Source organism: Vanellus vanellus, assembly GCF_965231255.1.
Source record: "Vanellus vanellus genome assembly, chromosome: 6".
NCBI classification, from domain to species: Eukaryota; Metazoa; Chordata; class Aves; order Charadriiformes; family Charadriidae; genus Vanellus; species Vanellus vanellus.
In genome coordinates this window covers 47,016,417-47,026,234 of record NC_138911.1, presented here as the reverse complement: position 1 = coordinate 47,026,234, position 9,818 = coordinate 47,016,417, and the positions used below count along the sequence as shown (strand labels likewise).

General features: G+C 50.5%; 1 protein-coding gene across 1 annotated transcript; it reads left to right on the top strand.

Annotated features, from left to right (window-relative positions):
• Positions 1-2,523: 2,523 nt before the first annotated feature.
• On the top strand, positions 2,524-7,681 carry ZDHHC22 (zDHHC palmitoyltransferase 22; the record flags this gene model as incomplete). Its single annotated transcript, XM_082485431.1, has 2 exons — positions 2,524-3,085; positions 7,327-7,681. The coding sequence occupies 2 exons, from the start codon at positions 2,524-2,526 to the stop codon at positions 7,590-7,592; spliced, it is 828 nt and encodes a 275-aa protein (XP_082341557.1). The 3' UTR covers positions 7,593-7,681.
• Positions 7,682-9,818: the final 2,137 nt, after the last annotated feature.

Sequence of the window (9,818 nt, the reverse complement as noted above, 5' to 3'; positions counted from 1 at the left end):
TCACGTATCTCTATTGCAAGGCTCAGTCTACTTTAAATTGATGAGTCGAGGGAATATTGGAGGATTTTTATTCTCAGTAGTCGTGACAGGAGAGTGAAGGAGGTGGGAGTGAAAGCTCGATCGGTTCTGAGCTGCTTTCCCTCCAGTTCTGCCGAAGGTGTCTCTTAGTTGCTCGTCACTGCAGATCCAGTGCCTACAGGCTTGGTTTGCACTTGCTTTTATTATTGCCACTGTTTTTCTCAGAAATGTTGAATAATGAAAGTTATCTGGGAGAAAAAGTTATTTCTGATAAAGAACCCTTGAACACTTGGTTGCTGTCACCACCCTCCACACTAGTGCACATGCAGGAGACAAACAGCCACTCGCTCCTCCAGGCCTGTCTTCCAAGAAACTGATACGTGAAACACAATTTTTGCTCTGTACCTTCAGGCAAAGGGAGAGTCACTCCTGGAGAAGCAAAGTCTGTCACTGGCTGTGCTGAGGGGTTGACCAGTAAGGACCTAAGACTAGGTTAAACCCATCTTTCTTTGACTTGTGACCAGCATAGAGCTTCGCCGTCTCCAGGGGCAAAGCTGCAGCCCAGCAGCCCTCTTGTCTCCCCTTCTCCTGTGACGGGTGACTTGTCTGTGGAGGGAGAGAGGGATGCTTTTCATCGGAGCTGGGAGGGTGCAGCACGTAGGTGTGTAGGAGAGTGAGAGGCTGTGCACAGCACTTGTGTAGACAGTACAAGGACTGTGTGGGTGGGCAGAGTGGGGTGAGGGTGTGCAGCTGTCAGAGGGCAAATACATGTCTGCAAAGCTTCTCCCAGCTTGTCATACTCCCCAGGCACCACCTGCCCAGCTCAAAGCCTTTCCTAGCAACCTGCTGTTGTGCAAAGGTGCCCTGCAAACCCGAGGAGGCTTTGAACCTTCAGAGACCTGCCGATTTCCCTTTGCCTTAACGCTGGTTCCAATAGGGGCAGCTTTGAGGCCGCAGGAAGACACACTGAAGCCTCCCTTACCCACATTGCGGAAAGAAAGGATGCTCTGCGGGCTGGAGCAGGCAGGACCTCCCTTCCCACCTCCCTGTTCTCCCTGTGGGACTTGTGAGGATCTCAGACCCCCAAGCACACCCTTCTCCTCCCCGGGGTCCCCCGGGTCGTGCTCGGAGGGGGCCGGAGTGACCTGCAGGAGGTGCGAGTGGTGCTGAAGGGACAGCTCCGGGACAGCGACCGGGCAGGGACGGGGCGGGGAGGGGGAGAGATCGGAGACGGACAGAGTCGGGGGAGGGAGAGGACCGGACAAGAACAGAACTGGGGAGGGAGATAGAGGGAGGGAGAGAGGACAAGGGCTGAAAAGCACAGGGACAGGGAGAGAGACAGGGCGGGAGACGGACAGAGACAGACACGGGCCAGGGACAGAGACGGGGAACGGGGACAGGGCACAGGGACAAAGCAGAACCGGGAAGGACAGGAAAAAGGCGGGAGGGGAGAGGAAGGGCAGGGCAGACGGCGGGCTGTGCTCCGGCTCGGCTGCCGCGGGGGTCTCGGCATTGCCGTGGGCGGCCGCCGCGGCGGACGGTAACGGCGGCTCCGCCGGCGCCAGACACGCCGGTACCGGGCGGTCCCCCGCCGCGCCCGGCGACAAGGTGGCGGCGTGCAGCCCCCAGCACCGCGGGGCCGAGGCGAGCCCGACACCACTGCAGACACAGCGGCGCACGGGAACCCCTGGGGCTGCCGACGAGGGGGTGCCGGGTCACCCACACCGCCACCCAGCTAGCTCCCCGCTGCGTTTGGTCCCCCTGGCTTTCCTCTGCCCTGGCGATGCAGGCTGAGCCCCGGGACCGGGGGGCCGGGGGGGCCCGCCCGGCGGCGGGGATGCACCGTGCCCGGCCGGAGCCGCGGCTGCGGCTCGGTAGCCCAGCGCCGCAGGTTGCATCCGGACAGCACTTGACCAGCTGTTTTGTGCATTTTCTAATTTCGTGCAGAGCAGGGCAGCGGTCATAGAGGTAATCTGTAGATCCGTGGCTTTAAAGGATAAATTAGAGCATTGGATTTGATCCGTATTGCAGTGGATTAGAGCAAGCTCTCCCCCCTCCCCTTCTCCTCCCCCCCCTCCCTCCATTCACTCCCCCCTCCTCCAGCACCACCTTTTTTCCTCTCATGCAATACCAAAACTGACCCTGCCTGGCAGAGGGACTCTGCTCGGCGAGCGGAACCCACATCGCCGGCACATCGCGGGAGCCGGCTCTCCCCTCCAGCCTCCGCAGCCCCTCCGGGGCATCGCTGCTGCAAGTTCGCCGGAGGCAAACGCCGGGGCCGGGGTCCCTCCTCCGGGCGCCGGCGAGCGGTCGCTGCCCACGGGCTGTCCCTTCGCCCCGGCCCAGCCGGGGCCGTGGGGCAGCGGCGAGGGAGAGCGGCCCCCGGAGGGCACTGCCCGGCGGCAGCGGGGCCGGGACCCGGCAGGAAATGGAAGGATGAAGTGTGCAGCCGGAGTGGTGATGTTCCTTCTCTCCTTGCTTTCCCCTGCAGGAACGTAATCCGCAATGCTAGTTCTCAGGTTGCTCAATGTTGTCGCTCCAGCCTACTTCTTGTGCATCTCCCTAGTGACCTTCGTCCTCCAGATCTTTCTCTTCATCCCCAGCATGTTCAGAGACCCTTCCACAACCCCACTTTTCTCTCCTGCTCTGCTGCATGGGGCCCTCTTCCTCTTCCTCTCAGCTAATGCCCTGGGCAACTACGTCCTCGTGATCCAGAGCTCCCCTGAGGACTTGGGCAAGGGCTCAAACTTGGGTGAAGGAGACGAAGTGGTGGCAGACTGGCTGGATGGAAGCAGGTCCCCTGGCTCAGCCTTGCCGAGCACTCACTTCTGTAGACTGTGTGCCAGAGTCACCCAGAGGCATGACCACCACTGTTTCTTCACAGGGAACTGCATCGGGAGCAGGAACATGCGAAACTTCATCATGTTCTGCCTCTACACCTCCCTGGCTTGCCTTGACTCCTTGGTGGCAGGCATGGCTTACATTTCTGCTGCACTCTCCATGTCCTTTGCGAACCCACTGGCCTTCCTCACTCTTCTGCCTCACTCCATCAGCCAGTTCTTCTCAGGTAAGGACTCCTTCCTTGGAGATGAAGAGCATCTTCCTCCTCCAGGGCTCCCACAGTGCGGGGGACATGATTTTTCTCAGATAGCTGTGTGTGGGGAGTGGTGGTGGGGAAATGGACAAGAGGGAGAATTGGCTGTGTTCAACAAATCCTCTTTGGAGGACTTTGCTTCACCTGAAATAAAGGCTGGGACTCACTCCAGGTTACAGCCACAGCCCTATTCCTAATGCTCTGGAAAAAGCCCCATAACCAGCTTGCTGGTGATGGAATAGGGCTATCTGTCATGCAGGGAGTGTGTTGCACTTAGACAGAGGAGAGGGATTTCACTCATTGTATTGCAGGTGAGGGGAATCTTTTGCCTTTCCTACAGGCAAAGGTGGGGGGTCTGTAGGGTTTTGTATCCTACAAGTCTGCAGGTTCCCCATATCCCAGCAGAGATATTCTCATTCTCTTCATCCAGGTCCACTCACCCTCTCCACTGTCACCCACTTCCCACCTCCTGGCAGCACAAACTTACTGCGATCTCGCCATCCTTCCAGCACAGTAGAATTGGGGTTCAGGCAACAGAAACCAAGAGAGGAGTTAATGTGACATGATTAGCTGCCTCTTTCATGACCCCAGTCTGGGACACAGGTCCACAGAGAACCAGGGGAAATTCTCAGTGCCTGCTCTTTGCATAAGCTCCACAGCAAAAGCAAATATCCCTTTCTCCTTGTCCTCATCCCTTACCCTTCATTCTGCTTCTCCCCGTTTCCCCTCTCTCCCGGCCCTTCCATAAATGACCACAAACCTTCCCCTTCCCCCTCCTGATTCTGCTCCCATAACTCTTCCTCTCCTCTTCCAGGCTTGCCTCTTCACCTTTCAACACCCCCTCAAACTCTCCAACCTCAACCCTTTCTCTGTGCGAACCCAAGAGCTAGATAAAGCCTTGTCTCGGAGAACTGACTGTGCAGGCAGCTTAGGCTGTTATTCTGCCCCAAAAGCCACTGCAGAAAAATGCTGTTTCCCGCCCTGTACAGCTCATGCCTCACACACTTAGATCAGCTTTCGTTAGACTAAAATAGGTATCCCATGCATTTTAGCTTTGCAGATTCAGCTGAGCTCAGTAAGAAGGGCCTGGAATCTGTTTTGGCTCGTGCACCATCACCAGAAGTGTTGATTATGATCTGAGCGTGGAGTCTCTGCTGCTGGGGATACGGGAGCCAGAGAGGCCCCAGCTTGCTTTTAGAATTCCAGGCTGGGTTTGCAGGGTTGCCATCTGAAAACAAACAAATATCTCTCTACTTGGCAAATTAGCAGATTTGTCATGGTAATCACTGAGAGACAATAAACATGAAATCCTGCCATGACATTTTTATGGAGTCATTTTTTCAAGTAGAAGAATTTTTGTAAATAATGTTGCACAAGCTTCACTAGCATTAAAAACACTGGGAATGATTTTCCCCCGTGCCTAAGCTCTGATCAGCACAGCAGCCTGGGAGGGGGAGCAGGGATGTGGGAGGAGATTATCAAGGAATTAGTTCTCTCTCTCTGACTCTGTGGGCTCATCTGCACCGAGCTGGGTCCTGGCATATGTTTGAAGAGCCACTGAAGTGCCCCACCTCTGGTGTCAGCAACTGCAGTGCCAAGGACAGCATGGGGAGTGTTTGAGGAGGACACAATGGGGCTGGGTGAAGGGCTGGGAGCTGAAAGCCAGAACACCCTCGAGAGGCAGCAGCTTCCAGCAGCTCCCACCAAACCTCTAGCTCAGCTTGGGGGAGAACTGCTGCCTCACACAGCAATATATGGGCGCGCGGTGTCCTGGTTGCTTGGGAGGAATGGCCTACTGGGTTTCTACCAGCACATTTAACCTCCAGTTCAGGAAACAAAAACACAGCCTGGAATAGTTACCTGGAAGAGTTATCCACCCGATATTTTTCAGCTAACATAACTATGACTTAAGGGTTGTTGTAGGATCCAAAAAGAGCATTACTATAGCAGGAAAAAACTTTGCCTTTCTTCTTCTCCATCACACCCTCTGCATTGGAGGAGGAGTAAAGGAGGGTGAAGGGCGAATCTGCTGGTCTTATGTCAACTGAGTGTTCCCTCCTTTCATGCTGGGAAAATTTTCAGTTGGCTCATTCTGCCCAGACGGTGCTTGGGCATGGATTTCAGAATCTGACCCAGAGTCTATAATTTGAGCCTGTGATTCAGCTTTTCTAGAATAGATAATGTATGGCAATAAGCTGGAGATCACGCCAGGTCAGTTAGAGAAAAAGTGAATCCAAGACTAAAATGGACTGTGGTGATGAGGGACAAAAGGAGAGCACTTTTCTAAACACAGGTCAGATTGGATCCGCAGAAGAAATTATAGAAAATGCTTTATGTAGGTAACCTGAGGAAAAGGTTAAAAACATCATATATCTGGGAAGCACGGCTCAGAGATGCTTAATATTTGCAAGGGGAAACAAAGGTAATTACTCTCTTGATGTTGAATTTCAGCAGCTCATAGAAATAAAGCTTACAGCCACCTTGCAAAACCTCTAAAGAAAATAGCTGTCTTTCTCCATATCCCATCTGAATTATCAGTGGTAGGAAAGAACAAATGTCTGTCATACTCTGGTCCAGTAAAAGCGGGGCAGAGAAGCCCTTATTTGGCCCTGGGCTTCCTACCTGATAGATTAAGTTATTCTGACAGAATTGGTATGAGGATTTGTCATCATCCTAAGGGGCTTGTTCTTCCCTTGCTGAATTGCATATGAAGCCCACTGAGCTGAATGGGATCTAATGAGAAGGGAAAGATGACTTTGCATTTAGGAAGAAAACTGAATGACTCCTCTATCTTTTTCAAGTGAGGACAATCTCTGAAAGCTCAAGGCTGTAGTCAGTGTCCTTACAAATCATCCTCAGAGGGGCCTGCTGGCTGAGCCCAAAGCTTGGCGTGATTGTCACAGGTCAGCCCCAATCTCTCACTTATGGCACTGCCAGGTGGAGAAGCTGGGATTCACAGATTGCAAAACTAGATGACACCACCTAATCTGGCCTTCTGTATAAGAGAAGCAAGAGACTCTTGTCCAGCCACCCTTGTATTGAACTTAAAACCTGAAGCAGCCATGTACCTGTTTTAGGCAGCACACCTCTACTGTCCATGCAATCCCTGCTCCAGCAGAATTGCTCTTGTAGGGCCTTAGAGCGACCAGAGCTTTCACCCGCCCCGTGGTCTTGCAGAGGGACGGGAGCGTGTGAGAGCTTTCTCATTCTTAAACCTTGCAGGGACCAGTGAGAGGATATCAGCTATTTATACCAGTATTGACACACATTAATTTTCTTTGTACAACCGTGTGTAAATATGGGTGTTTAATAATAGACCAATATACACAAAATACGTGTGTACACATTCGTATGCACACACAGAGAATATTGTTTTAATGGGTTTAGATCTGCCTACGCACTGAAAGGTCACTCAGTGATAACTGCTATTACACTAATATTTTCGAGAAGGAGTTCTAAAATCATTGTAGACGAAAGGGCCCACAGAATATTTTTATTTAAATGTATTCAGCATAAATATATGTTGCAAAACCTGTTAAATTAGGAGCTTCAGACCTACAAAGTATTTTGAATATTCTAGTAGCAGCTTTAAAAATGGAATTTGGATTGTATTTTGGAAAGTTTTTGGTTTCCGTTTCTTGCATTCATATGAAAACTGCCTTTGCCCTGATTTATTTTTCTTTTTTAACATATTTTTAATATATATATAGTGATTTGAGAGAGAGAGAGAAATCCCAAATCTTTCTGTCTAGTATTAATGCACGCAGTAAGGCTTCTGGAAGCATCTATGTGCTGTAGAACCTGTATCTCTTTTCAAAAGGAACCTAGAAATCTTAGATTCACTGTGAAGAGCAGGTAGGTCCTTAAATAAATTAACCATTCTTCAAAATAGTGCTGAGGTCTTACAGACAACATTTCACTTCTGGCTGAATTTGCCCCTGTAATCTAGATCCTCACGTTAACAGCAAAGGGAGAAGTGTACGGAGACCATTATCATTTTAGTATTTTCCCAGCGAGGTCCATTGCATCAGATGCTACGAAGGAAACAATATTATATAGTTAGAGCAACCAGCCTGTATTCCTCCTACCTCCCCACTTGTGGCCAGAACATAGGCAGCTCATCAGTTCTCGGGGCTGAGTGTTACGCTGCCAGACGAGGTGTGTCTAAACTCTCTATTTTATTGTCTTTCCTCTCCCCGACTCTCCATCTGCAGGAGCTCTCCTTAGCTCTGAGATGTTTGTCATCCTCATGCTCTACCTCTGGCTTGGGATCGGACTGGCCTGCGCTGGCTTCTGCTGCCACCAGATGCTGCTGATCCTGCGTGGGCAGACACGGTACCAGGTGCGGAAGGGGATAGTGGTAAGAGCCCGGCCCTGGAGAGAGAACCTGCAAGAGGTCTTTGGCAAGAGGTGGCTGCTAGGACTTCTCATCCCTGTGCTGAACGTGGGAAGTGACTACCGTAGACAGAAAGAGAAATAAAATCCCCAGGCTTGTGTGTGCATCCCATGCACACAACACCTCCCCTGTTCTCTCCCACTGTCTCCTGGATCACTAAAGAGCTGGGCTACTCCATCTCTCGGGATTGCAGCCTCTGTGGGAGGAAAGGACTGGCTCTCAAACAGAATAAATTTAGCATATTAACAAGGAGATCACAAACTATGTAGGTGAAGAGATACCACAGCTTAGTAGTCACATCACTGCACCTGCGTACGTGGCAGCAGTCTTTGAACTAGCAGAAAAATTAGTCAGACCCTCCTGTGGCATCCTGCCTGACCCCTCCAGCCCCCAGCCCTGTTAGCCACCCTATATAGTCCCCAACGAACCGCAGCAGGAGCTTTCAGAGAGCCTGGGCTGTTGTGACCGACTGCAAAAATGGTGTCTGTTCTTTGGGAGGGGGTTGCAGGGTGCCTTTTTGGCTCTTACATACTTGAGGTAACGTCACAGTACTGAGAAGCCTTTAATGACAGAACTGCAATGCAATCAATCCGCCCTAGGAGCAGGCTACGCACATGGCTAAGGCAGCAGGTAAACCTTCCCTCCACAGGCTAGAAAATCAGGAAGGACACAAAGAGAAACACAGAATTTCTCATTTCTGTTCTTGATCTGCTCCCTCTGCAAGGATATGTCAGGGCTGTAGCTCTGCTACTTATTTTTAGCAGTCCTTTGCCCAGTGACACAGTCCAGGCAAAGCTGCCCTCCTGACAGGGAGCAGCGAGCAGATAAATCATGATCAGACAGAGGCACAAGGAGAGGAAATGGCGGAGGTGAATGAAAAGGGCTGTGTCTGAGAAGCTGTGTGATGAGGCAGAGTATGTGTGCCTGTGAGAGAGCGAGAGGGAAGCGTGGACACACAGCGAGCTGTCGGTGGGGTGCCAGGAGCCCTGCTGATGTGTCTGAGTCCTGATGCATCACCCTCTCGCAGGGGCACCTGCACTATTAGTGCTGTGAAGAGTTCAAAATCCCAGCAGACAGGGAGGTTTTCCAGCTGGTCAGGAAGCTTCACTTTGCACTAAAACAAACAAAAAGATATTTACCTCAGACATCCCTGCCACACCATCTTTATAGGCTCTCCAGGGCAATTCCCTCTCGCATTGCTGCAGAGGGGTAAATTCATCCATGTTATAAATCCATTAAGGAGGTTAATGGAATTACTACAGGGATTAATCAGCCTAATGTGTCAGTTGTTTTCTAGCTGCAGCAACAGCCCATGAGATCAGCGCTGCGATTCTATGCTAATAGGTGCCTTAAGAAAGGATACCGTGACATCTCTACCAGGATCATAGCGCTGGATTCCCCAGCAGCTGCAACAAAAAGCCCCTGTTTTGGCAAACTGCATCATCTTATGCGGGCTGGATAGGAATCCATTGCTTCTCTTTAGCAGGCTGGGTAGTACGCTGACCAGCCGTGAAGACCATTATTTCTTCCTCAGAAATGCTCTTGGTGCATCCCAGGTCGAGGAATGCACCTGCTTTCATCCTTGCGTTTCTCAAGAGCCATAACAGAGGCACTCACTGCTACAGGCATTGTAACCGTCCTTCACTGCTACACACTTGCATACACATTTGGATCAATAACAAACAAAGTCTATTGTGATGAGCAGAGTAACCATGAAAATATACTGGAAAAACCCTTAGCTGGATAATTAAAACATGTAGGATATACGTCCTTCCGCACTCTGTGTGTTCACATGAATGCACTGCTGTTTCCATGTGTAATATGCTGTATTTTCACTAACAGTGAACAATAAAAAGTGTTCTGACTTTTTACATGAGCTGTATCGTGTTTCTTGACAGTTCATTAGCTGTCTCTGTACATTTGTTACAGCACACACATGGACATGTTGAAGGAAAAAGTTAGGATTTGTTTATTGGCTTGCCAATAATTCATCATTTGATTTTGGACAAGTCGTTTCACCCTTCTTACTTTAATGTAATGACCAATCTAAAAATGTATCTAATAACTAACTTGCAGACCCATTTTAATTTCTATTTATAAATTACACTATCAACCTCAACTGAAAGCTACAGGAAAATTAAGCTATTATCATCGGCCACAAACAGCATCTTGACGTAAATTATTTTTTACTGGCACGATGGCATCAAGGTGAGCAGACAGTCACCTTGTCGCTGGAACTGGAGCCAGCGCCTCGTGCCATACACCTCGCCTTGGAAGGATTCCCATTCTTATTCCACAGACTGGTTGATC